Source organism: Mastigoproctus giganteus, chromosome 8, assembly GCF_048544385.1.
Source record: "Mastigoproctus giganteus isolate SK-2022 chromosome 8, ASM4854438v1, whole genome shotgun sequence".
NCBI classification, from domain to species: Eukaryota; Metazoa; Arthropoda; class Arachnida; order Uropygi; family Thelyphonidae; genus Mastigoproctus; species Mastigoproctus giganteus.
This window is the reverse complement of record NC_143582.1, coordinates 213,174,145-213,201,755: the sequence shown is the minus strand read 5'-3', so window position 1 is coordinate 213,201,755 and position 27,611 is coordinate 213,174,145. Positions and strand designations below refer to the sequence as shown.

At 36.7% G+C, this 27,611-nt stretch overlaps 1 protein-coding gene across 1 annotated transcript in view; it reads left to right on the top strand.

The window, feature by feature from the left end:
• Window positions 1–27,611, top strand: part of LOC150082252 (MAGUK p55 subfamily member 7-like) — a 199,411-nt gene that overhangs the window by 89,110 nt on the left and 82,690 nt on the right. The window contains exons 6-8 of the mRNA XM_090380462.1: window positions 439–573; window positions 4,018–4,099; window positions 24,046–24,131. Of these exons, the coding sequence (XP_090236588.1) occupies window positions 439–573; window positions 4,018–4,099; window positions 24,046–24,131 (303 nt within the window). The remainder of the gene's footprint in view (window positions 1–438; window positions 574–4,017; window positions 4,100–24,045; window positions 24,132–27,611) is intronic.

Here is a 27,611-nt window from a genome sequence, read left to right as displayed (position 1 = left end):
TTTGTTCTCTTTTGGTACTTTTTGCTTCTGTATAACTTTTTTCAACAAACCCTTGACTTGCAGGATGTGTCCACTACATTTCTTTTGTTTTCTTCTAATGAATTAACAATAAAGTTTTTTGTTTCTTACTTTGGCTTTTCAATTTTTTCTCTCTATCCTTTTTTGAGACTCTCATTTAAAATGTTTCCATCCATCTTATTTTTCGTTTTCCGATGGTCAAAGTTTCTGAGATATACAGTGCAATACCCCAAAGTTTTTGTTATTTTCTTTCCTTAGCACAATCCTCGTGCTGCTCTTGAGAGTTATTATTTCCATTAACTTGTCCTTGAATTTCAGACGTTCATTTTCATGTCCTTGAATTTCAGACGTGTTAGTTTACACAAATTTTTGCTGTTTATATTGATATTTTCACCTAATTTGTGATATTTTTTATGTCAGGCTCTTCTTCAAGCTCATGATCAGATAGCTACAAAGGACTTCCTTCCAGCTCTACCAAATGTGCCTTGTGTTGAAGAAGAGGAAGACGAAGAGAGTGTAAAAGTTGTGCAACTGATTAAAAGCAATGAGCCTTTGGTATGTAAAAGGATAGGTTAGGACTGAAATTAAATTTCTTTTCTTCTACTATAAAGTATTCATTGCAGTTATAATGCAGTTGTATTTTAATATCATTTTCATTAAATTTTATTACAAAAGATATAATTATAATAATTTAAAAAAAAAATGGCGTGTGTGCCAAGCATGTGCGGCAGATGGTTTTATATGAAACATTCTTGGCTTGGAAGAGCTTAACAAAATCCAAGCCAATAGCTTAATTACCAATTTGATTGTAGCTATTTGAGTGGCTACAATCAAATGGCAGCTACAGGAAGTATGATTGCAACAATACAAGTTACGATAATTTGCCTGTGACAGAAGCTGCAAATGACTTCACTTCCGTGTTACATTTTTCATGACCGATCAGGTTTAATTGGTTGAGTTGTGTCCCAAGGATGTTTCACGTCAGAAATATATGGGATTAAAGAACTGTCTAAAGATTTCTAGAAGCAAATCTACATATCTAATCCAGCTTTTTGGGGAAACAACTTGTATTCAAACCTAATGTCCACTCCACACCTTACCCATTACTTTCTTGTAGTTTAATCTGATGGTAGAGGGCCAGCTATATGGCTTCTGAATAAATGAGGATGGGCTGCCAGTATGGGACTATGTCACTTAAATTGGATAAATTATAGACTTAAATCTTATAACTATGGCTGGACAAAGCGCTTCAGGCTTATTCTGGCTGAGAAATATTTCCTTGGTCATCAAAGTTCCCATGACTGACATGTAATCTTAATATGCTGCTGGAACAACCAATCATGATAGATACCATCAGTGTTAGAAACTTAAAATGATAAAGAAGCAGAATTAGCAGATGAGCCAGGTTCATGTGATATCAGAATAAGCAGATATTACAGAAACCAACAGGATGAATACTGTTGAGTAAAAGTCATCATAGTGATTGTTGTTGAATGATATTTTACTATTGCACATAAAAGACTGCTATATGCATTGGAGCAGTGGGGCATTAAGGGCAAGTTGCTGCTATGAATAAAGGGATGGTTGAGTGGGAGAAGACAGACAGTGGTAATCAATGGTCATTGCTCTTTGTGGACTAGTGTTATTAGTGGAGTCCCCCAGGGTTCAGTGTTGGGTCCATTGTTGTTTTCTATATTTATCAGTGATATTGATAAAGGCATATTAGGCTTAATGTTCAAGTTTGCAGATGAACAAAGGTTGGCAGTGATTAATGACAGGAGTGATGGTATACTACTGCAACAGGATCTAGAAAAGTTAGGCAGATGTGCTGAGAAATGGCAACTGAAGTTTAATATTGACAAATGCAAAGTAGTGCATATGGGTAGCAGTAACCCCAGAGTAACATACCAACTGTGTGGTACTACACTCAGGGTAGTGGCAAATGAAAAAGACCTTGGGGGTAACTGTCCAGTCAAAATATTAAGTTCTCTAAGCAGTGCACACAGGCTGCCAGGATAGCCCATGGGGTTTTGTCAATGATATACAGGAATTTTGCTAGCAGAGATAAAGAGGTGATTATCCTATTATATAAAGCAATAGTCAGGTCACATCTTGAGAACTGCATACAGGTCTGGAAGCCCCATTTTAGGAAGGATGTGCAGCTGCTGGAATGAGTACAGAGAAGGGCAACAAGATTGGTAAGGGTGTTCTTAACAAGAAAGGCTTCAGTTCTGCAAATTGCAGCATCTGAGACTAGGAACCTGCAAGGTGATTTGATTGATGTGTTTAAGGCTTTGAATGGATTGAGCAAGCTCAATCAAAGCTGAAGGCAAATTTCCAAACATCTATTGTGCAGTCACCCTTCCTCAATTTGAATTTATGCTCCATCATGTGTATAGGCTGAGCAATAGGAAGGATGCCATCTGCATTGAGCTTACTGAATCCGTTTAAAGCCTTAAATACCTCAATCAGATCTTCTTGCAAGTGCCTAGTTTGCAGATGTTGCCCATTTCCCCCCTCATCAATATCATTGCTCTTCTCTGAATCCATTCTGACAGATCTACATCCTTCCTAAAATGACTCTTCCAGACATTTATGCAGTCCTGTTAGCCTGTATTTATTGCTCAGAGCTTTTTTTATTTTTTATTTTTCATTCTCCACCACCCTGAAGGTGGTACTACTCGGTACATTAATCTGAATTACTGCTACCCATATGTGGTACCTTTCATTTGTCAGTGTTAAATTTCAGTGCCACTTCTCAGCCCATCTGCCTAATTTTTCTAGATCTTGTTGCAGTAGCATACCCAGGTTACCGTTGTTAGCTACCCTGCTAACCTTTGCATCATGTGCAAACTTAGACATTAAGCCTGATATGCCATCATTAATAACAAGAATGGGCCCAGCACTGAACCCTGAGGGACTCCACTAATAACATTAGTCCAAGAAGAGCAGTGCCTATTGATAACCAATCTCTGTCCTCTCCTACTCAACCATTCCTTTATCCATAGCAGTAACTTTCCCTTAATGCCACACTGCTCCAATTTAGCAGTCTTTTATGTGCAACATTATCAAAAGCTTTTTTGAAATCTAAGTATGTGATGTCAAAATTAAAGAATGGTTCCATGTGGTCATGCTAGACAAACAGAGCGCATGCACAAGGTTTATCTAGCATGATCATGCTAAAACAGAAGCTTGTTTTACCACAGTTAAACAAGCTTCTGTTATGTATTTTAGTATTTGTTACATATTACCATGTAACCTGCAGCCCTCTTGTCCCATTGGCTGAATAAATGTCACTAGGAGGAAAATTATTTTAATGTATAGAAAGATACTCAGCATTCAATAACAGTAATATACTGGCACTTTCCATCCTTCGTATACTGAGTGTCTTTCCTATTGCCACTTTCTGCTATATGATTGATGGCTTTGTAAAGCTTTTCAGTAGTTTGAGTAATTTAATTGTAAGACCAAATTCTATGCTGTGTACTTTTTTTTTTAATTATATGTTTTTTAAGGTTTCCTTTTTAATTCATATTTAATGAAATATTAATATTTCTTTTTTGTGGTATTAATGATTTTTCCAGACTTGCTAGTTAGCTAAAAGGCAAGGTGAAGGAAGGGTAACACTATCTAATATAATAACTTAGGCCTGTGGTCCTCTCTCAATACATGGTCCACAGACCCCAGGGGTTCACAAGATTAGTTCTGTAGATAATGAGCTGCAGAACTAAGGTAAAGTTTAGGGTAAATCTGCTGGCTTAGGCTAATTAGCATAAGTTAGATTACCATAGTGGAGCAGAGGATATGCTAAGCATCCACAGTCAAGAATTCCAAGTCATAGTGAATATTATATTTCTTAGTACTGAATAATATCGGACTAGGATACCCAAACTCAGTACACCCTGTACTATTAATAATTTGAATGTAATTACTGCTAGTACAATGTGGAAATTTTAAGTGTTGAACAAAGGCTTAACATGTTTTTGTTTATTTTTAAAGGGTGCTACAATTAAGATAGATGAAGCAACAAGAGCTGTAGTTGTTTCGCGAATAGTTCCGGGAAGTATAGCAGACAGATGTGGTTAGTTACAGTTCAAGTGATTGAAAATTTCTTTTGATTTAAAGAACTTTACTGTTGATATTTAGTTTGTTGAATTATTGATATTAAGTTTATTGAGTAATTGTAAAAATAAATTAATTGCAAATTAAATTTATCATTTAAATTTATGTAAAATAAATTATTTATATAAAAGTAACTTTTCTTTAATAAAATTCATTTTCAAGTTACACTGTGCTCCCAAATGAATTTGAACACTAGTAGTTTTTAAGAAAATGAATGTTTATTCAGAAAATTAATAATATGGTGGTCCATCCTTCTCCTTAATGACAGCCAAAATTATTTTGAAAATACCTTTTGACCAGTTTAAATATTTGATTATTTTGCTCATTGCTTCTCCTCCTCTTTCAAACCAGTTGCCAGCTGTACAGGTAAAGTGGGGGATATGTTGGTAATGTGCTGATATGACATTCTAGATTATCCTAAAGATGGTGTAGTGCACTGCTACTCAAAGTCTAGTCCGCGGTTTGGAAATTGATCGTGGACGTTAATGGTCCTCGACGATTCGTTCATTACTGATCCGTGAGATTTGTATTTAACAAAAGTACTGGTCTGCGACGCATTGGAAATAAAAGAAACTGGTCCTTCACTACAGATAGTTTGAGAAGCACTGGTCTAGTGGATTTTAGTTGAGACTTGCTACTAGCTGGACTAGTAACATTGTTTTCTCAACACATCCCTACAAGCCTGACTTTTTTATTTTCCCCCCCCATTATTATGCTGGTACATGCTAGATACATTTTGAGCAAATTAGCACAGTATGGTCAGTATGAAATTGTCTAAAATGCCAGTGTAATACATGTCTGCATAAGTTCTATGCAGTACAGCAGTGGCTCAGTTTCATTGCACAAATGTCACAATATTCCATTTTTCGGTTGTAATGGCAAGACTGATACAGAAAGCATATTACATACCTTATTTCATAACATCCAATTAGCCAGTGTCTCTATCAAAGCATGTTCAAGAAAGACCTATTATCTTACCTTACAATTTACCCATGACATATTATGGAGTTTAGAATGGAAGAATGTTGTGCTGATCATGCAGCAGGAGTATTGTACAGAAATATGTTTCCTGATAGCAAAATAGCAAAAAAATACTATTAGTATTAGTAGTGACAAATGCTGCAAGAAAGCCAGCTTATACAGAATCAGCCAAAAAAAACCTTCCCATTTCACCTATCCATCCTCCTTCATTTGTTTGTCTAGTTCTTCCTTGAATTTATTCAAGCTATACACTTCCAGAACATCAGTTTTTAAATTTTGTACAGTGGGATCAACTGACGATGTTACCAACAGTAAATTCTAAGTGGGAAGCATTCAAGGAATTAATCGTGGATGCTACTAAAAGTTTCATACCTATTAAGAAATATTAAGAAATGGATGCTGCTCTGCTTGGACTAATGTTATTAGTGGAGTCTCACAGGGTTCGGTGTTGGGTCCACTGTTGTTTTGTATATTTATCAATGATATTGATAAATATACAAAAGGCAGGGTTGTTAATGACAGTAATGGCAGTGTGCTACTGCAACAGAATCTAGATAATTTGGGCAGATGGGCTAAGAAGTGGCAACTGAAGTTTAACCTTGACAAACCTTAAGGGCACAAAAGGTGATATAGTTGTACACGTTGGCACTAATGATATCAAGAGTAGGAGACCGGCAGAGTTACTTAACAAGTACAGGTCACTGATGAAAAAAAAGTCGTGAATTAGGGTTGAATTTGAAAGTGTCTGCAATTCTGCCCAGACACGATAGGAGGGAGTATATGATGAGAGCCTTGTCGATCAATTCGGCCCTGGAAAGATTGTGCAAGGCTCAAGGGATAAAAATTTTTTCAGCCTGGACTGTACTTGTTAACAGGAGAGACTGTTTCTACAGGGATGGGATACACTTAAATAGAAAGGGTGCAAGAATATTTGCTGATGCTATCGAGGCAGTGTTGGGTGGGTCGGAAAACTGATAGCTTGGGGGGATACAAGGACTAATAGTTTAACAGTAGCCGTAGACAGAGGTGAATGTGATTCTTGCACAACTTCTATTAGAATAAGTAGCGACCTGGAGCGAGGGGTGTTGGGGGTTTCAGGGACGGGTGGCAGTCATCGTGAAACAGGTGGGTATATGGGATGTGTTAGGATAACTAGGAATAGGAGTAGGAGCATGTATACTTGCATGTATACCAATGCTAGAAGTATAGTAAATAAATTTGATGAATTTTAAGTGTTGGTCAAGACATCAAAGGCGGATATTGTTGGGATATCAGAGACATGGTGTCACACTGATATAAGGAATGCCGAACTGGAATTTGGGGAGTACAATGTGTACAGAAAGGATAGACAGGATAGGAAGGGAGGAGGTGTTATGCTGTTAATTAAGAAAAACATAAAATCAAAAGAAGTGCATCCAGTTGATATAGATGAACAGTGCACTGTTGAGTCAGTTTGGTGTGACATAAGCACCGCGAAAGCAAAAATAAGAGTAGGAGTGTGTTATAGGCCTAATGACTCGAATGAGTACAATGAACAATTGTACAGAGAAATAGAGTGGGCTAGTAAATCAGAATGTCTTATAATGTCGGATTTTAACTTTCCATGGGCGCCTCCGTAGCCAGGTGGGAAGAAGCAGCAGTGCGTAGCACACGCTTCTTGATTAGACCGGGGTTCGAGCCCGTCACCACCAAATACGGAGGATGCGGAAAGGTCAGGGAATGACCACCGCATATTCCCGGAGCAATATGGCCTTAGTTGCTAATGCTCCTAAAAACCAAATAACAAACAACAACAAACATTAACTTTCCATATATTGACTGGAACTTGTGGGTTGGGCACTCACACACTAGTCAAACTTTTGTGGATTTATTGGATGATTGTTTTCTGCAGCAGCACGTTCGAGAGGCAATCAGAGAAAGTAATACTCTTGATCTGGTTATCAGCAGTGATCATTCATGTATTAGGAATTTGCAGATAAAAGAACCACTAGGTGGCAGTGATCACAGTGTACTGACGTGGGATTTACTTAAAGATTTAATTACCATCTGGGGTAAAGGAAAGGGTTTTTGCTTCCGTAAAGGCGAGTACAGTGGTCTCTGACCACTGTACTTGCCTTTTTTTTTTTTTTTTTTTTTTTTTGGCTGATGCTGCATAAGCTCATACACTTGCTTTCTTGCATCACATGCCACTACTACTACCTGTTGATAGTTTGATTTCTGGAACAAAATATTCTGCAACCATCCTTCCTCAATTTGAATTTATACACCCCTCATGTGCATAATCTGAGAAAGAATCCCTATCAGCATTGAGCTTGCTCAATCCATTCAAATCCTTAAACACCTCAGTCAGATCACCTTGCAGATGTCTAGTCTCCAGATGCTGCAATTTGCAGAACTAAAGGTTTTCTTGGTAAGAGCACCCCCACTGTTCTCCTCACCAATCTTGTTGTCCTTCTCTGTACCCACCCCAGTAGCTCTACATCCTTTCTAAAATGAGGCCTCCAGACTTTTACTCAAGATGTGGTCTGACCATTGCCTTATACAATGGAATAATCACCTCCTTATCCCTGCTAGCAAAATTCCTGTATATCACTGACAAAACCCTATGGGTAACTACAGACTGTTCTTAAGCTAACAGGCCTGTAGTTACTCATGTCACTCTTTGCTCCCTCTTTGTGAATTTGGGATACAGTCAAACATCTCCAATCCATAGGACGTCCCTTGAATCCAAGGATGCTCTTATAATTATGGCTAAAGGTTTGCTTACTTCCTTTGCTGCCTTCCTTAATATTAGTGGATAGATCCTGTCCACCCCATGTGACTTTTTTATGTTTAACTTCAACAATTTCTATTTCACTTTTCTCTCAGTTATTACAAAATCATTTACCTCCCTGTTAGAGTTTGATAAACTTTTGGCATCCACTTTCCTAAAGAATTCTTTCTGTGAATGTAGATGCAGAATAAGTATTCAGGTTGTTGGCAATCTGGGCAGGATCATCAACTTGAATTTTCTCAAATTGAACCTTCGATATGAAATGGACGTATGTGATTCTTCCCCTCCTTCTAGTATATATTTATAAAAGTCTTGCTAGTCTGTGAGTGACCACCCACAAGTTCCAGTGGTGCCTCTGTGGCCAGGTGGGCAGGAGCGGCAGTGCATAGCACACACTTCTTGATTAGACTGAGGTTCAATCCCGTGACCACCAAATATGGAGGATGCGGAAAGGTCAGGGAATAACCACCGTATATCCCTGGAGAAATATGGCCTTAATTGCTAATGCTCCTAAAAATCAAATAACAACAACAAGTTCCAGTCTATATCTGGAAAGTTAAAATCTCCCATTACAAGACATTTTGATTTACTGGCCCACTCTGTTTCTCTGTACAGTTGTTTGTTGTACTTATCAGAGTAATTAGGCCTATAACACACTCCTACTCTCATTTTTGCTTTCCCAGGGCTGTCACATCAAACAGACTCAACATTGTACTGGCCACCCATGTCAGTTGGATGCACTTCCTTAGATTTTATGTGCTTCTTAATTAAGAGCATAATTGCTTCCTTCTCCTATCCTGTCTCTCATTTCTGTACACATTTGTACTTCCCATATTCAAATTCTGCATCCCTTATATCTGAGTGACACCATGTCTCTAATGTCTGCATATTATGATTTGATCAGCAATTGTGTCAGAAAAACAGCAGGCATTGTTAGTGAAATTGTGCAGGTAAGAAAAGAAGAGGTAGAAGAGGTTGTGAAAATGGGCCATTTCCGATTGCTACAGATGAGGGTAATCTAACTTATTCCAACCTATATCCCATTGTCGTGATCTTAACAAAAAATAAAAAAATGTCAAATTGAAAACGCCTTGCTCTTCCGGTACCAGTTTTGGAAGGTGACTCGGCAGGGTATAACATTGGGCATCTTCTGAATAACCTGAAAGTATGTGATATTCCTCTAAAAAAACTATTGATAATGTGCCTGTTATGGTAGACGTAAAAACTAGAATACAAGGGTATTAAAAGAGGAGATTGGGTGTTTTTTGGTAACAGGCTGTCCTTGTATTTCTTATTAATTTCTCTGCTAAAAAGAAGGCAGCATGCCCTCCTGTGAAAGTGGATGAATATCTGGTGGAAATTTACTTCTATCCAGAAAGAAGCTGTTGAAAGGAGAGATAGATTTAAAAACATCAACTGATGCATGCGAATGGAGTAAAAAATATTTTGAAGCATGTGTGAACACATTGACTGTTCCTTGGTTAATAACTACTGGTTAATAGTTAATGTTTAATGTAAATAGACTGGTAGAGGTTAATGTAACGGTAGGCATGGTTAATGTAAGTAGACTGGTATAGCAGTAGCAACCTTTGACAAGTATATTTAAAGAAGTGGTGAGAAAAGCTATATGAGCACTTTTCAGCATTTCCAAATTGAAAATTACAAGTGATCACTAGTGAGGGAGCATTGACTCATATCCAGTTCATGATCTGAAAGTTCTGAAGGACAAGAATTTGAAAACTCAAGAACTTCTGAATTGCAAAATTCTATTGAAAGCAATCCTAAGCAGACTAAGCAAACTGATAATTCTTGGCATGTTGTCCCTACTCCTGAAGAAAGCCTGTCCATGTTCCTCTCTTCTAATTTGAATAAAGCACTTGACTTGTTTCTTTTAAATGTTGTACTAATGTTTGAAAATCTGACAAACATAGTACTTTAATGCAGTGTATTTCATAGCTGCGTATGATGATCTTTATTCCTAGATGTGTTGAAGAATGCTATGTGCAAATTCATTTACCAACAGTTTTTATACCTTCTATTTCTATTTTGGAAGTTAATTACCATAGCATTAAAACAGAAGGATGATTCTGACCTGGTCATAGCCCTTTCTTCTGACAAGGTTGTGGACAGTTGAAAACAAGAGGAGAGGATTCTGTGCTATTGTTCAGTGAGGAAGTACTTTATTGTTGTATGTGACTTTGTGGTGTACAGCTCCCATTGCAAAATGATGTTCTTATAAATGCCGAGGTAGTACAAATTTCATCAGTTGGCAGTGCATCATTTTCAAATTGAATTTTTTATGGACAGGTTTCCAGTACTTGGCATCATTAAAGATAGAGAAATAGATGTTTTACAGCATCAGTTTTGGTGTGAAACCAATTAGATGCTAATATGAAAGAAGAAAGAATTAGCATTAGTATTAGTAGAGGCATATGATGCAAGAAAGCAAACTTATTCAGCACCAGGCCAAAAAAAGGAAAGAAAAAAAAAATAAAATAAAATACATTTCCCATTTCTTACCCATCCATTTACTCCAAATGTTTGTCCATTTCTTCCTTGAATTTATTTAACCTATCAACTTCTACAATGATACATGGAAATCTGTCCCAGCAATAAACTACCTGCTGGCTAAAGGCAAACTTCTGCACATCTATTCTACAATCGCCTTTCCTCAATTTGAGTTTATGCCCCCTCAGGTTCCAAATTTGAGCAAGAGGAAGAATCCCTTCAGCATTGAGCATGCTAAAACCATTCAAGGCCTTATACACCTCAATCAGATCACCTTGCAGGTGCCTAGTCTCCAGATGCTGCAACTTGCAGAATTTAAGCCTCTCTTGGTAAGAGAACCCCTTTGTTCCTCTCACCAATCTTGTTGCCCCTCTCTGTACTCACTCTCATACTCACACTCAATGCTAAACTTCAGTTGCCACTTCTCAGTGCATCTGCCCAACCTTTCTATATCCTGTTGCAGTAGCACACTGTCATTAACAATCCTGCCAACCTTTGTATCATTTGAAAACTTAGACATTAATCCTGATATAATCAGTATCATTGATAAATGATATTGCTCTTTTATCAAAAACCTTCATCAATATCATTGATAAGTATACAAAACAACAATGGGCCCAACACCAAACCCGGGGACTCAACTAATAGCATTCGACCATGAAGAGCAGTGTCAGTTGAATACCACTCTCTGTCTTCTCCCACTCAACCATCCTTTTATCCATTGTAGCAACTTGCCCTTACTGCCATACTGCTCCAATTTGTACAGTTTTGGAGGTGGTAGATGACTTTCATCAACCGGTGATATACCACCACTTCGCTTATTGGAGGCTTGAAGTGGTGAAACCCATGTTTAGTCTCTAGAGCAAAGTTTCTGCCCCCCCATACTTCTTCTTCAACCCATGCACGGTACTAAGTACTATAGGTTTTGATACCTTTCGTGTTTGGGGTTTTCATAAAAAAAAAAAAAAAAAAAAAAGCCGACCGGGCTAGCCGAGTGGGTAAAGTACCTGCCCGGCAACCCAAAGGTCGCGGGTTCGATTCCCGCCTCGGGCTTGGATCAAAGTACTGCAAAAACCTTGGGAGGTGCAATATGGCCACAGAAGCCGATGCGCCAACAACTACCAAATCAAATCAAATCAAATCATAAAAAAAAAAAAAAAAAAAAAAAAGTTGTCTTCCATGTGCAACAGCATCAAGAGCTTTATTGAAATCAAAGTATATGGTATCAAAATTATTTTTTGCCTCCAGTTCCTTTGTGACCACATCATAGTATCCAATTAAATTGGTCAGACAAGGCTTCCCCTTAACAAACTCATGCTGTATCTGAACTATAACTGCAATCTTATCTAGATGATCATGCAGTGCTTTTTTAACCAGTGGCTCCATTATTTTCCTTGGAACAGAAGTTAAACTAACAAGTCTGTAATTACTCTTGTTGCCCTTTGATCCCACTTTGTGAATTGGGGATGCATTTACACATCTCCAGTCCATGCCGACCTCACCTGACTCCTAAGATGCTCTCATAATTATGGCTAAGGGTTTGCTTATTTCCTTTGCTAACTTCTTTAATATAACTGGATAGATCCCATCCATCCCAGGTGTCTTTCTTTTGTTTAACTTCAACAATTTCTCCTCCTCTTTTCTCTCACTTATTACAAAATCATTTAGCTCCCTGTTAGAGTTTAATAAGCTTCTGTCCTCCACTTCCCTGCAGAATTCCTCATGTGTAAATGTAGATGCAAAATACTCATTCTGTTTGTCAGTTGTCTGAGTAGGATCATCAACAGTCGAACCATCAGTATCAAGTGGCCCAATCTGATTTATCCCCTTCCTTTAGAGTTTACATAAGTAAAGAAGTCTTTGCTGTTTTCTTTGCATCCTTTTCCAAAGATTTCTCGTAATCTGCCTTTGCTTGCCTGACCTCCTTTGTGACTTGATTATAGACTAGCTTATATATACCTACCATGGGCTTCTGTGTTGCTCATTTATTTGCATCCCATGCACTTTTCTTCTCTGCCACTCTATTTCATCAGTTCATCTGACATCCATTCCGGCTTAAACCTTGAACAATATTTCTTAGTTGGTCTGAAAAGCTTAATAGCTTCTATGATTAATTCCTGTAATATTTCCAATTTAGAATTTGCTGCTGGTAACATCATTTGTTGGTCACACTGTATTCAATTTAAAAACTATGTAAGACCAATGTAGTCACCTTTATGAATGCAAAAAACCTTTACCCTTGATGGTAGGTACATTTTTAAGTAAATCCCAAATCAATACACTGTGATAACTGCCACCTAGTGGTTCTTTTATTTGTAGATTCTTAATGCATGAATAATCACTGCTGATAAACAGATCATGAGTATTACTTGTTGCCTCCCTCTTGTTGCCTCTCTGATATGTTGCTGTAGAAAACAGTCATCCAGTAAATCCAAAAAAGTCTTGCTAATGTGTGAGTGACCAACTCACAAGTTCCAGCCGATATCTAAAAAGTTAAAATACCCCATTATAAGACATTCTGATTTCCTGGCCCACTCTATTTCTCTGTATAGCTGTTCTTTGTACTCATCCAAGTCATTAGGCCTATAGCAAACCCATACTCTCATTTTTTATGTCCCACCAAACTGACTCAGCATTGCACTGGCTTAGATTTTACGTGCTTCTTAACTAAGAGTATAACCCCTATCCTGTCCATTCTTTCTGTATACATTGTACTCCCTATATTCAAATTCTGCATCCCTTATATTAGCATTAGTAGAGGCATTTGATGTAAGAAAGCAAGCTTATGCAGCATCAGCCAAAAAAAAAAAAAAAAAACCCACTTCACCCCTCTGTTCGTTCAAAATACCTGTCCAGCTGAGCCTTAAACTTATTTAGGCTATCAACCTCCACTACAAGGGATGGAAGTCTGTTCCACCAACCAACCACCTGCTGGCTAAAGGCAAATTTCCGCACATCTATCCTACATCTGCCTTTCCTCAATTTGAATTTATGCCCTCTCAGGTGATTATTCTGAGCTAGAGGAAGAATCCCATCAGCATTGAGCATGCTCAAACCATTCAAGGCTTTATACACCTCTTTCAGATCACCTCGCTGATGCCTAGTCTCCAGACACTGTAATTTGCAAAACTTAAGCCTTTCTTCGTAAGAGCACCCCTTTGTTCCATTCACTAATCTTGTTGCCCTTCTCTGTACTCGTTCCAGCAGCTCTACATCCTTCTTGAAATGAGGCCTCCAGACCTGTATACAGTACTCTAGGTGTGGCCTGACCATTGCCTTATACAAGGGAATAATCACCTCCTTATCCCTGCTGGAAAAATTCCTGTATATCATTGACAATACTCCATGAGCTACTCTTGCAGCCCGTCTGCATTGCTCAGAGAACTTCATATCTGCCTGCACAACCACCCCCAAATCCCTTTCATTCTCTACCACTGTCAGTGTAGTACCACAGAGTTGATACGTTGCTCTGGGGTTGCTGTTTCCCATGTGTAGTACTTTACATTTGTCAATGTTAAACTTCATTTGCCACCTCTCAGCCCATCTGCTCAACCTTTCAAGATCCTGTTGCAGCAGCATAGTGTCAGTAGTGTCCTTGACAACCCTGCCAACCTTTGTATAGTCTGCAAACTTGGACATTAAGCTTGATATACCATCATCAATATCATTTATAAATACAGAAAACAATAATGGACCCAACACTGAGCCCTGAGGGACTCCACTAATAACATTAGTCCACGATGAGCAGTGTCCATTGATTACCACTCTCTGACCATTGATTATCACTCACATATCTGTGTGACACCATGTCTCTGAAATTCCAACAATGTCTGCATTTGAAGTCTTGACCAGCACTTCAAGTTCATCATATTTATTTACTATACTCCTAACTTTGGTGTACATGCAGGTATATGTGCCCCTGTTCTTACTCTTATTTAATCTAATTCTCTCACAGCCCATGTATTTACTTTTTTTCATGACTCCCAACAATTCTTGAAATCCCCAGCACCTTGTTAACAAGGTTGCTGAATATACTAATGGAAGCAGTGCAAGAATCATATTCAATGGAAATATTTAGTGAAATTCAAGAAGTTACTCTTGACATTTGTAAGGCTTTTGATTGTTTTTGCATAAAGATCTATATAAGCTTTCATCTTATGAATTGCTAACTGTGTTTTGTTATTGGATATCTAGTTTTCTCTCTCACTGCAGGTTATGGTTAGAGTTTCCAGATTTCTATGACTGGATTAAAGGACACTCAAAAATAATTAATGCTACCACTCTTCAACTCTCACTCCACCCCTCCTTCCCCAAAAAAGGAAAATTGAATGATTTTTTAGTTAATAATTAAACATTTTGTTTATATTTTTTAGATTTTGGTTTAAAAATTATAGTTTTCATATTGACTATAAATATTTGCAAATTTTGATTTAATTTAGAATTTAAAATATTTATTGGTAAACCATGGCTTTCTATGGGGAAGGATATGGATTGATATATAAGAATAATGAACAATATGGATGACATAAAAAGCATGAATTGATCCAAATATTTTAATGCAAGTTTAGTGCATTTATTGACATCAAGCTGAAGTAATTTTAGGTAGGTTAAAAAAAGCCAAAAAAAAAAAAAAAAAAAAAAAAAACGATTTAATAATTAGAAATCATTCACATTGAACATATTTTGTACTACTTCAAGCAGCCTTAAGAACTTTGGCATCATTTTTAATTTTCTCAAAAAAATCTAAAAAATTATCTTTAAAATTGAAGCAGATCATTAGTTCGCTTTTTATGAGTGCAACTGAATATCTATTTTGCCCATCTCTCCACTTCGAGTTCATTACGCTAAAAATCCTTCTGAATTTTCCAAAGTCCTCGACACTGAAAAAACACACAAAATGACCTTGAAACTGGCAGTAGAATATATATTCAACCAAATACTGCAGGCAGCAGACAAAGCAATTCCAAAACAATCCACAAAAATATCGGCCCGCTCTAAAGTGTGGTGGAATGATGAATGTAGTGCTGCTAAAAAAGAGAAGAATAGAGCATGGAACATCTTAAGAAAGTTCCCAACAACAGAAAACCTCATCTGTTTAAACAGGCAAAGGCAAAATGAATTAGGCAGACCAGCAAAAGGGAAGCATGGAGGCATTCTGCATCCCTTATATCTGTGTACGCTTCCACAATTACAAAAACTCAAACAATATGGGCTAAAATACATATGTACCAAAATACCAAAGTATAAACTGTCCTATGCTCACTGTTAATGGCTCTGAGATTGCAAACACTCTAGTAGATCGTTCATGGAAATCTCAGCTGTGACGTCATACTCGCCACATTTCTAGGCACAAGCTGAAAAACACTCAATCAATTTTGAATCAGCATCTAGTGCTGCGTACAATCTCCCCTTTACAATGTCAGAATTGCACCATACTCTAGCCTCCACTAAACTTAGTGCAGCAGGGCCAGATGGAATACATTACATAATAGTAGCAAAACTTACTGAACCAGACCTCAAGACTCTGTTACTGCTCTACAACAGAATATTTAAAGAAAACACTTTCCCCAACAAATGGCAGCATGCTTAAGTTTTGGCATTTCCAAAACCAAGAAAAGATCCTACAAATTCGCAACATTATCGACCTATTGCACTCACCAGCTGTATGTGCAAGGTCATGGAAAAAATGGTCAATGCCCAGCTATCCTGGTTTATAGCTAAAAATGGCCTTATAAATCCAGTGCAGTGTGGCTTCTGTGAAGGTAGATCCACTCTCAACCTTTAGATTAAGACAGAAATAAACATCCATGATGCCTTCATACGGAAAGAACATCTTGCCATGGTCCTCTTTGACATTGAAAAAGCCTTTGACACTGCTTGGAGATACGGTACAATGTGAAATCTATGCGATCTGGGATTACGCGGATACCTACCACAGTTTATCAGAAATTTCCTACACCAACACTTATTTCAAGTCAGAGTTCACAACCAGTTATCCTCAAAATTTATCTATGAAGAAGGAATACCACAAGGGTCAATGCCAAGTGCCACTCTCTTTAATATAATAATGAATTCAATAACACGTGACCTACCACAAACAATATCTACTACCCTGTACGCTGATGACTTTAGTATCGCCTGCCATTCTCCTAACATGTGAATGATAGAAAGACAGTTGCAGTGTGCCATCAACAAAATAGCTAAATGGTCCCAAAACAATGGCTTTCATCTCTCACACCAAAAAACGATTGGGATTCACTTCTGTAGGAAGCATAACCTACATCCAGAACTTCGACTAGCAAATCAAGTCATACCAGTTGTCCCCAGTGTCCATTTTCTTAGTGTGATATTTGATCAAAAACTCACCTTCCTTGAACATATAAAATCGCTCCGGATTTCCTGTCTTAAAAAGCTTAACATCTTAAGAGTTCTATCAGGCACAACATGGGGAGCTCCGTTACACACTAATACATCTGTACCATGCATTATTATGGTCACGTCTGGACTATGGTTCTGTAGTCTATAGCTCTTCTAGACCAAGCCCCTTATGTTAGCTTGATCCCATACACCACAGTGCTCTTTGTCTTGCACTGGGGGCATACCACACATCACCGGTTCAGAGCCTATATGCCAAAGCGCATGAAACACTCTTGCATCTATGCAGACAAATGCTTTTATTAAATTATGCAGCAAAACTCAAAGGGAATTCAAATCACCCTACTTGGAATGAACTTTTCTCTCCTAAATGGGAAAACCTTTATAGAGTTTACTCATCCATAAACCCACCTACCAGTATACGTCTTTGCACACTACAGACTGACTGGAAAATCAACCTTAGTAAGATACAGCCTGCTGCCTCTCATACAATCTCACCTTGGATGTATCATATACCGCTGTGTGACCTTTCATTCACAGCCTGGGGAAAACACACCATGTCCCAACAGAACATACTACAAATACATGCCACACTGAGAACCCCAGCATGGCCGGTACACACCAATCTACACAGATGGATCTAAAACTGACAATCACGTTGGTGCAGCAGCATTATTTCCCAACATTGCCATATCCAAGAAGCTCCCCACCAAATGTATTCAGCTATACTGCAAGACTTTATGCTATCTGCATGGTCTTAAATTGCATACTCTCAACAGCCATATCACACAGTATTATATACACCGAATCCATTAGTGCTATTCAAGCTATACAGTGGAATAAAAATTATGATAACCCCTTACTCATACAGATCTGGAATACTCTGACTAAATTAAACCAGAAGAAGCAATAAGTTCTCTTTTCTTGGATCCCTGGTCACTCTGGAATTTCTGGAAATGAACAGGCCGACCTAACTGCCAAAACTGCTACTGATCCTATAGACCAATCATTTATTACACCTGCATGAGACATTATAAGAAAGTGATGTGAACAAGGCAAAATACCTGGCAGAGCCAAGGCAACAATAAGCTACTTGGTATAAAAAAAGGTCTAAAACCTTGGAGATCTAGCATATGGGAGAACTGACATGAAGAAGTTGTATTAGTCCAATTGTGGATAGGCCATATGCATCTGACACATCTTTATCTGCTTGCGGCCACTGATCCACCACAGAGCACAAAGTGCAACACTCAGCTCACTGTCCAACATCTACTTATTGATTGCTCCAAATACAATACTGAGCGAAAAGCTATGTTTACCACATTTTCCACAACGAATACCTCTTTCAGTATCTCTGACCTCCTAGAAGATATGCCACATGTAGCCAAACTTTTTAGTTTCCTCAAACAGATAAAACTGTACAATGCAGTATAAACTTGCATAACATCAATACAGATATAACTGTGTATTTAACATCACCATAGTTAGGTGCACTATGGCCTTGCTGCCCTTGTGCCTACAAAGCCTACAAACAAACAAATGACCTTGAAAATATTTGAAAGCTTAAAATCAACACTTCAAAATTAAATGCCATTGACTCGAAGTACTCGAACAAGTTTTAAATTTTTCAGAGGTTGACACAGTTTTATAATTTGTTTTTAGTACTGAAACCTCATGAAATAAATCATTCATATCCAACTTTAGTTTTTCTATTAATTTAAAATATTCTGCTATTTCAACAAATGAGTCATCGTTAGGACAAACATTTTTAAAGCTTAATTTGCTGAGTTTCAAAAAAGGGGTATTTTCATTAAAATTTAATTTCTTTATTAAATATTTCAATGCGGCATTATAAAATGCTTTGAAATCATATATTACTTTTCTTTTAACTACAGGGTCTAATTTCTGAAAATGCTGATGAACTTGATACTCAAAAAATTCTTGATCAAGACGATTCTTCAGTGAATTTTTTACATCATTCATTATATAAAAAATATCACTGGCACTTGTTTCGTTTTTTTCAAGCTCTTTTATTGCTTTGCAAATTATTTCGATCGCATACATTGAGAAAAGAAAATATAATTCTGTAATTATTATAGGGGCCTCTGTTGAATTTTTATTAATTTTAAGGATTTTAAAAAACTGTTTGGAACAGTCTTTTGGTTTGCTTACGAAATAAAGGCTCAAAGACTTCCATGAAAGCAAAATTCGTTCTGTACATGGTTGTAAAGAAAGCCATCTAGTTGGTACGTGCCTTAAAATTTCCTTGAACTCCGTTTCGGCAAACTCATGAAATTCTTTAAGGTTATCCCTTCTTTTAGCTGAAACAGAAAAATTACCATATTTTTTCAAGATAATATTTTCTGTATCAATATCTAAATTACCCAAAGCATATTTAGCTAAATTATGAATAATGTGAGCATGGCAGTTTGCTTTAATTACGTCTTCATTTAATTTCTTAATATTTTGTAATAAGGATTTATTACTCCCAAAATTATAATTTGCATTGACTGCACTGAAACAAGATACCCGTTGCCAATCCAATCCTAAATTACTCATTGAATATTTTAGGCTCTCAAACATTCCATGTGCACTTTCATCAGCATTTTGAAAAAAATCAACTAAATAGTTTGTAGGACCATATTTTTTATTGAAGTACTGAATTGACAAAGGAAACATTTTCATATTCTTTCTATTAGAAGCATCAATCTGTTAACAAAAAATGTTAACAAAATAATGGTGGATCATGATGTTTTAAATCATCCAAAACAATTTGCAATGCTTTTTTACCTAAAACATTACAAACAATGGCAGTGGATTTAGTTCTTCCACATATTTTTGGTGCAATTTTTGAATCATTGCAAAGTTTACAGTTCAATTTCATGTTGCAATCTAATGAGTTATAAGAATATGTGATGCTTAATTGAATGATAAATATGAGTTATTTCAGCTGCAGTAACTAAATCCTCTTCTTTCGTATTCTTATTCACAAGAAAGCTATTAAGAAGATTTGAAGAATTTGCCGATTTTTGAGCCAATTTATGAGCTTGTGAGTCTTTATGCTGAGTAACTGCTAAGATGTCCATATGACCAACTTTAAATACATTTCTGCATAGGAGACATCCTGTGTCATGAGGATCATTTGTTGAAGCTCGCCATTCGTATTCTTGCTCCCAATTTTTGTTATAAGAACAAAGCCTCTTCTTTTTTTGGGGGGGAAATCCCATTTTGTGATGGCTAAAAAATAAGATATGTTTTCAAAATATGTTTGTATATAACATGAAATATGTAGGTGCCTATAACCGTATAAATAAAATAGGTAAATGTTTCCCTGTAAAGTTACAGGAAAAACAGTTTAAACAAAGCCATTGAACTCCATATTATAAAAAGGGATTTTTCCAATACCTATGATTTTATTAATTATCTACCAGTCACATGATTTTCGTGAAAATTAGATCATGGCCACACAGGTGCAAGTTTTTATGCTTTGTCAAAAAAAAATATAATTTCATCAAGAAGTATGGAGGTAAGTGCATGGCGTTTGTAAAACTACATATATGAGCCAGAGAGGATAGAATAGGTTAAGATTATCTCTTTATGATTCATTTCTCAGTGGTGGATTTTGCATTTGAAGAGGTTTTTAAAATATCCCCTGTTAAAGTTTTGAAATGAAATTGTAATTTTTTGTCAGTTTGAGGGGTGCTGTGCATATGGAGTCCAAAGCGTATGCCTGTGCGGAAATCCGCCACTGCCATTATGAGGCACAGGCATTGAAAAATGAAAATAAAGGACAAATTGCATCCTTTCTCATTTCAATAAAGGACAAGGATAGTTTGGCTAAAATAAAGGATTGTCTTTTGAAATAAAGGACATCTGGTAAGCCTAGTTATGGTAGATGGCTCTCTGTCTTCTAACTTCTCCACTAATATTGATATTTCCCAAAGCTCAGTTCATTTTCCTGCTCTTTTACTCTTGTATATTAATGACTTTCTTCCATTGACTGGAAATCATATTCATCGTATTGCTTTTGGTAGCACATTGCATTCCACCTTCCAATTTGAAAAACCTTGCATTGCACAAACAGCTTCAGCTTCTCAAATATCCACTACCTATTCCTTAAATGCTGATCACCAGGTAAATCTCTAGTGGGGCAAAGATAACTTTGTTGATTTTCAATCCTTCCGAAACTCAGTTCTGTCACAAAAAGAATTCATATTATCTCACAAAAAGGTTTCTTCTGCTCCTATGCTTACTTCAACAATAATCAGATTCCTATAAAAGATCACCTATCTCTGTTAGGGATTACCTTGACTTCTAATCTGTCTTGGCATAAGCACATCACAAATATTGTTTCCTTTGCATCTAAAAAACTAGTTTTCTCTATCACTCTCGGTATTACTTTTCTTCTTAACAGCTACTCACTCTGTAGAAATATCAAATTTGCCCTACCAAGGAATATTGTTCCCGCATCTGGGTTGGTGTCCCAATAATTTTTCTCAGGCTTCTAGACTCCATTCAAAAGAGGGCAGTTAGATTAATTAATGATCAGTCTTATAGCTTCTAGAGTCCATTGAAAAGATGGCAGTTAAGTTAATTAATGAGCCATCTCTGACAAACTTTTTCCTCTCTGTTTCATAGGTGTTCTGTTTCTGCTGCATGCCTTTTCTATAGGTTTCTATTTCTATTTTATTTTCTATTTCCATTGGCATAGTTCTTCTGAATTGGCTTCTATAATTCTCCTTCCCCCCTCTCTTCCATACCAGTCAGAACATATATCACAACCAATCAGCATTCTTTTACTGTCCAACTTCAAATTTGCAGAACTAACTTTTCTTGTTCCTCAGTTATTCCTTCAACTTCCATTTTCTGGAACAGTCTCCCTTCATGTGTATTTCTTGAAAATATTGATCTACAGAAATTCCAGTCTAATGTCAACAAGTATCTTCTTTCATCTTCTCAATTTTCAACTCATGCATGGTACTAAATACTATAGGTTCTAATACTTTTTGTGTTTGGGGTTTTCATTAAAAAAATAAAAAGACAGAAAACATCACCTATAAAGAAGTGCACCTAAAAAGGATCACCATATAGAATTATTGATGCAATGTGAAAGATTGTCGCAAATAGAAATTTAAATTAAAATGAGATTATAGGATCACTGTAGTAAGTTATAATGGCAATAATTCTTTGGTGCTTTAAGCCACCCTCAGTTTGTGAAAGTAATATCCTTACTTGTGTTCCTTGTTTACCTTGTTTTAATTTAAATTTCAGTTTGTGATGGTCCATGGCCATACGATGGTGGTTTTTAAATAATGATCCTTTTTTACAGGATCATCATTTAAAAAAAGAAGTGCACTTCTTTATGGGTGATGTCTTAATATTTTACTTTCCATTTTTAATTTCTGTCTAAATAGTTTCTATAACTTTATTTCTTTTAATTATGCATTTATAACCAAGCAGATAAGAGGTAAACTACAGAAAATAAAGCTTCTGTGCTATATACAGGTTGCATAAAAGTTCATAAAGTCCTTGTGCACTTTAAAACTGCAGTAACTTAGTTTCTGTATGAGACAAAAACAATCTGTAAAATTGGTTGGAAAGGTAATTTATTGTAGTTTTTATGCCCAAAAGCAATTACATAATTTACTCTAATTTTGTTTTTTAATTTTTTCAGATAATCTACCCTACAAGAGATCGCTTCAATAGAAGAGAAAGTGAACTGTGTCCTCTGGCTAGCAGAGCTTAAATCCACGTCAGCAGTTAGAAGAAAATGTATGACATATTATGCAAAGGAAGCACCACAGAAATTCAGTTTCAAACTGGATGAAGAAGCTTAAAGAGACTGGTTCCATTAATGAAAAGCCACAAACTGAAAGGCCCAGACTAAATGAGGAGACTATGGAATCTGTTGAGAAAGCTTTTCAGGAAAGTCCACAAAAATCTCTGGAACTCAATGTTCCTAAGGCACCAGCACACAAAATTCTTAGAGTGAAATTGCACAAGCTACCTGACAAGATTCAAGTGCATCAAATGTTGCTGGAAGAGGACCACCATGTGAGATTAGCTTTTTCTCATGAGTTTAATGAAAAACATGCATAATTGGTCCTTTCCTCTTTGAAGAAACAGTGCTTAATGGTGATAGTTATCTTGCAATGCTATAAGATTTTTTATTCCTGAACTAAGACAATTAACAATTGAAGCCAATACAGTTTTTCAGAAAGATGGGGCACCTTGCCACTCCACCCAGAACTTTCAATAATTTTTAAATGAAGTCTTCCCAAACAGATGGATTGGCTGAGGTGGACCAATTGCTTAGCCAGCTTGCTCAGTCCTCATCGGACTTTTTTTTAATGGGGAATGTTAAAAGTGTGGTTTACTTTTCAAACTTCACTCTTTTAATGATCTTCATAACAGGATCACAAATGCAATTAATGTCATAACTGAACACAACTGAAGAATGTGCTTATGGAATTGCAAAATCATACTACACTTTGTATCAATAATGAAGGAAGTTGAATCTTATACCCTTATGATTACACACCAGATTGTTTACAGATTGTAAACAAAAAACCATTGCTGTAATTATTATTGTCAGAGCCAATCCAAGGCAGTTTGTGGCTCATGAATGTTGCTTTGTTGATTTCTTATTTTATGATTTTATTTTATTTTCACTGTTATTGTATCTTGTTACCCAGGTAACAGAGTCATATCTTGCCAAGCATAAACACATAGTTGTTTGTAGCATTAACTTGTTGCATTAATTTTTTTATTATTCTTTTTCCTAAAATAGTCTTGAAAACTTCCACATATTTATGAGCAGGCAGTGGTATTTATTAGTAATTAGAATTGTAGCTTTACAGAAGGGCTTAATTGTGATTAAATGTATTTAAATGCAAAGCTAAAAATTAAATGCATTTAAATTAAAATATAAAATGATCAGAATCAGTCAACAAGCTGTTTTCTGAAACTAATGATTATATTTCAACTTGCAAAGGTGGTAGATCAGAAAGACTTTGTCAGTTAAAAACACCAAACAGAAGTTTCTGAAAAAATAAATAAATCTGGCCAGAAATTTAAATGCCACTGGTCTGTTAAGATCTGTTTCTTTTGTTTACAAAAGAAATAGATCTTAACAGGAATGCTACTGAATACCTAGGAAAAAGTTTCTTATTTTTCATTTGACAGCACCGTCTACTAATTATACATAAGTATATATGAGAAACATTTTGCACTATGACTTGTTTTTATGTGCTAATTTTTAATTACAGGCCTTATCCATGTAGGAGATGAGATAAGAGAGGTCAATAATATCAGTGTAAAAGGAAAGACTCCACGGGAAGTTTTGAGTATTTTGGTATGTTATCTTAATTAATTTAAAAACTCAAGATATAAATCTTGTAATCCTATTCTGGTTCAGACTTTTTCCTTTATTATTACCTTCTATCTAGAAAGATATTTTCTTTTCGTATATATATATATATATATATATATATATATATATATACCAGGGGCTCACATCTGGTAAGTATGGGCTTGGCACACCCAGGGTCCTGAGCTGGATATCATCATTCTTCTCTTTCTTGGTGATTCCCTTCTACTTTTGTCTCTCTCTCCCCCTCTCTCCTGGTGCAGCATAAGCCTCAGGCTTCCTTGCACCATATAGCTGATAATTCCCAATTCCATTCCAGCATATCTTCCTTCACCTATCATCAGTGTCCTTTTAGCTTTTTCTTCTCTCAACCATTGAGAGAAGAGAGAAGCAATTGTGATCCATTCCCACATTTTCCAACTGTCTCCCTTCTTTATTAGAAGAGACAGCAATAGAGATATAATGATATCGATATTCTTCTTATGTGATCATATCATTTTAACCTTTTAATTCTTTGTATGTTGTCACCTTTATTCAATTCCAACTTTTTCACTCTAGTCCTAATAGCAACTCCTGCAAAACTCCATTTCCTCTGCTCTCATTTTTTTGTGTTTTAATTCTATACATTAAAATATTTTTGATAATTGTTTGAAAAATTCTTCTTTTGTACATATCCTTTTTGCATACCTATTAGATTTAATTTTTTTATTTCAGAATACTAAATATAGTTGAATCTGTTTATAATAGCCAAGGAGATCCTGAATTCAATGCATGAACTCTGGGAATTGTTTATTACCATCTTTTAAAAACACAAAGAAATGTCACTGTGAGCTACCAAGCATTAAGAGCCATTTAATGAGTGGATATAGGCTCCGAGTGCCAAGCTATAGGGACCAAGCGATTTTCTGAACCGACATATAGAGTGATCTTTCCAAGTGATATCATTCTGTTTCATTTCTAGTGCCTTTCTCATCCTCAGTTCACTGTAAGTGGTTCTGTCCTTAACAGATTTAAGTAAGAACCAAGGAAGGAAAATCACCTTTCTTTTCTTAGTACATTTATTAATTTTCTTGACTAACAAACTAACTCTCCAGCCGCTTGGTCACTTGGTAGCACTGCTCCTGCCTTCCTGTGGCGGGGCCGAAAACCTGAAAGGAAAAATAATCCTTTCAGAGCTAAAAGGAGCAACAATGGATTCAATAAACCAGGGTTCACCTGGAACTGATAGTAATAGTAATAGTAATTGCGGCATGTGATGCAAGAAAGCAAGTGTATGAGCTTGTAGCATCAGCCAAAAAAAAAAAAAAAAAAATCACACAACCATTCCCTCTAAATGTTTGTTCAGTTCCTCCTTAAATTTACTTAACCTATCAACTTCCACAATGACAGATGGAAGTTTGTTCCAGCAATTAACCACCCACTGGCTAAACACAAATTTCCGCACATCTTTTCTACAGCTGTCTTTTCTCAATTTGAATTTATGCCCCCTTACGTTCGTAATCTGAACAAGTGGAAGAATCCCATCAGAATTTATCGTGCTGAACCCATTCAAGGCCTTGTACACCTCAATCAGATCACCTCGCAAGTGCCTAGTCTACAGTCGCTGCAATTTGCAGAACTTAAGCCTCTCTTGGTGAAAGGATCCCTTCATACCCCTCACCTTATACACCTCAGTCAGATCACCTCGCAAGTGCCTAGTCTCCAGCCGCAGCAATTTGCAGAACTTAAACATCTCTTTGTAAGAGGATCCCTTCATACCCCTCACCAACCTTGTTGTCCTTCTATGTACATGCTCAAGAAAATCTACATCCTTCCTAAAATGAGGCCTCCAGACCTGTACACAGTACTCAAGGCGTGGCCTGACCATTGCCTTATACAGAGGGACAATCACCTCCTTTTCCCTGCTAGCAGAATTCCTATATATCATTGACAAAACCCCATGACCTGCCCTGGCAGCCTGTCTGCATTTCTCAGAAAACTTCATATCTGACTGCACGATTACTCCCAGGTCTTTTTCATTTTCTACCACCTTAAGTGTAGTACCACACAGTTGGTACGTTCCTCTGTGGTTACTTCTACTCATATGCAGTACTCTGCATTTGTCAATGTTAAACTTCAGTTACCACTTCTCAGCTCATCTTCCCAAATTTTCTAGTTCTTGTTGCGGTAGCACACTGCCATTACTGTCATTAACAACCCTGCCAACCTTTGTATCATCTGCAGACTTCCACACTAAGCCTGATATACCTTCATTAATATCATTGATAAATGTACAAAACAACAGTGGGCACAACAACACTGAACCTGTGGCACTCCAATAATAACATTAGTCCACGAAGAGCAGCGCCCATTGATTACCACCCTCTGTTTTCTCCCACTCAACCATCCTTTTATCTATTGTAGCAACTTACCCTTAATGCCATTCTGCTCCTTGTACAGTAGTCTTCCATGCGCAACAGTGTCAAAAACTTTCCTGAAATCTAAGTATATGATATGAAAATTATTTTTTGCATCCAGTTCCTTTGAAACCACATCATAATATCCAATCAAATTTGTCAGACAAGACTTTCACTTAACAAACCCATGCTGTGTCTGAATTATTGCTGCAGTCTTGTCTAGATGATCCTGCAATGCATCTTTAACCAGTGACTCCATTATTTTATCTGGAACAGAAGTTAAACTAACTGGTTTGTAATTACTCGTGTCACCCTTCGATTCCCCTTTGTGAATTGGGGATACATTTGCACATCTCCAGTCCATGGTGACCACCCCCGAGTCCAAGGATGCTCTCATAATTATGGCTAAGGGTTTGGTTAGTTCCTTTGCCGCCTCCTGTAATATATAACTGGATAGATCCCATCCACCCCAGGTGCCTTTCTTATGTTTAACTTAAACAAAATCCCCTCCACTTTGCTCTCAGTTATTACAAAATCATTAAGCACCCTGCTACAATTTGATAACCTTCTGGCATTTTCAATCCTTTAATAACTCCTTGTGTGTGAATGTAGATGCAAAATACTCATTCAGTTTCTTTGCTATCTGAGCAGGATCATCAACAGTCGAACCATCAATATCAACTGGACCAATTCATCCCCCTTCCTTTTAGAGTTTATATAAGTAAAGAAATCCTTGCTGTTTTTCTTAGCATCCTTTGCCAGAGATTTCTCATAATCTGCCTTTGCCTGCCTAACCTCCTTTGTGACTTGATTACAGACTAGCTTATATCTGCCATAGACTTCTGTGTCGCCTGATAATTTATATGCATCCCATGCATTTTTTCATCTCTGCCACGAATTTCATTAGTTCATTTTACAACCATTTAGGCCTAAACCTTGAACAATATTTCTTAATAGATCCATGGATCTATTAAGAAATATTGTTAACTATAGATCTAACTGATCATAATCGGCAACAAGATGATCGTAATCCATCTACTGCCAAAAGACAACAGAAAGATGTGACCCA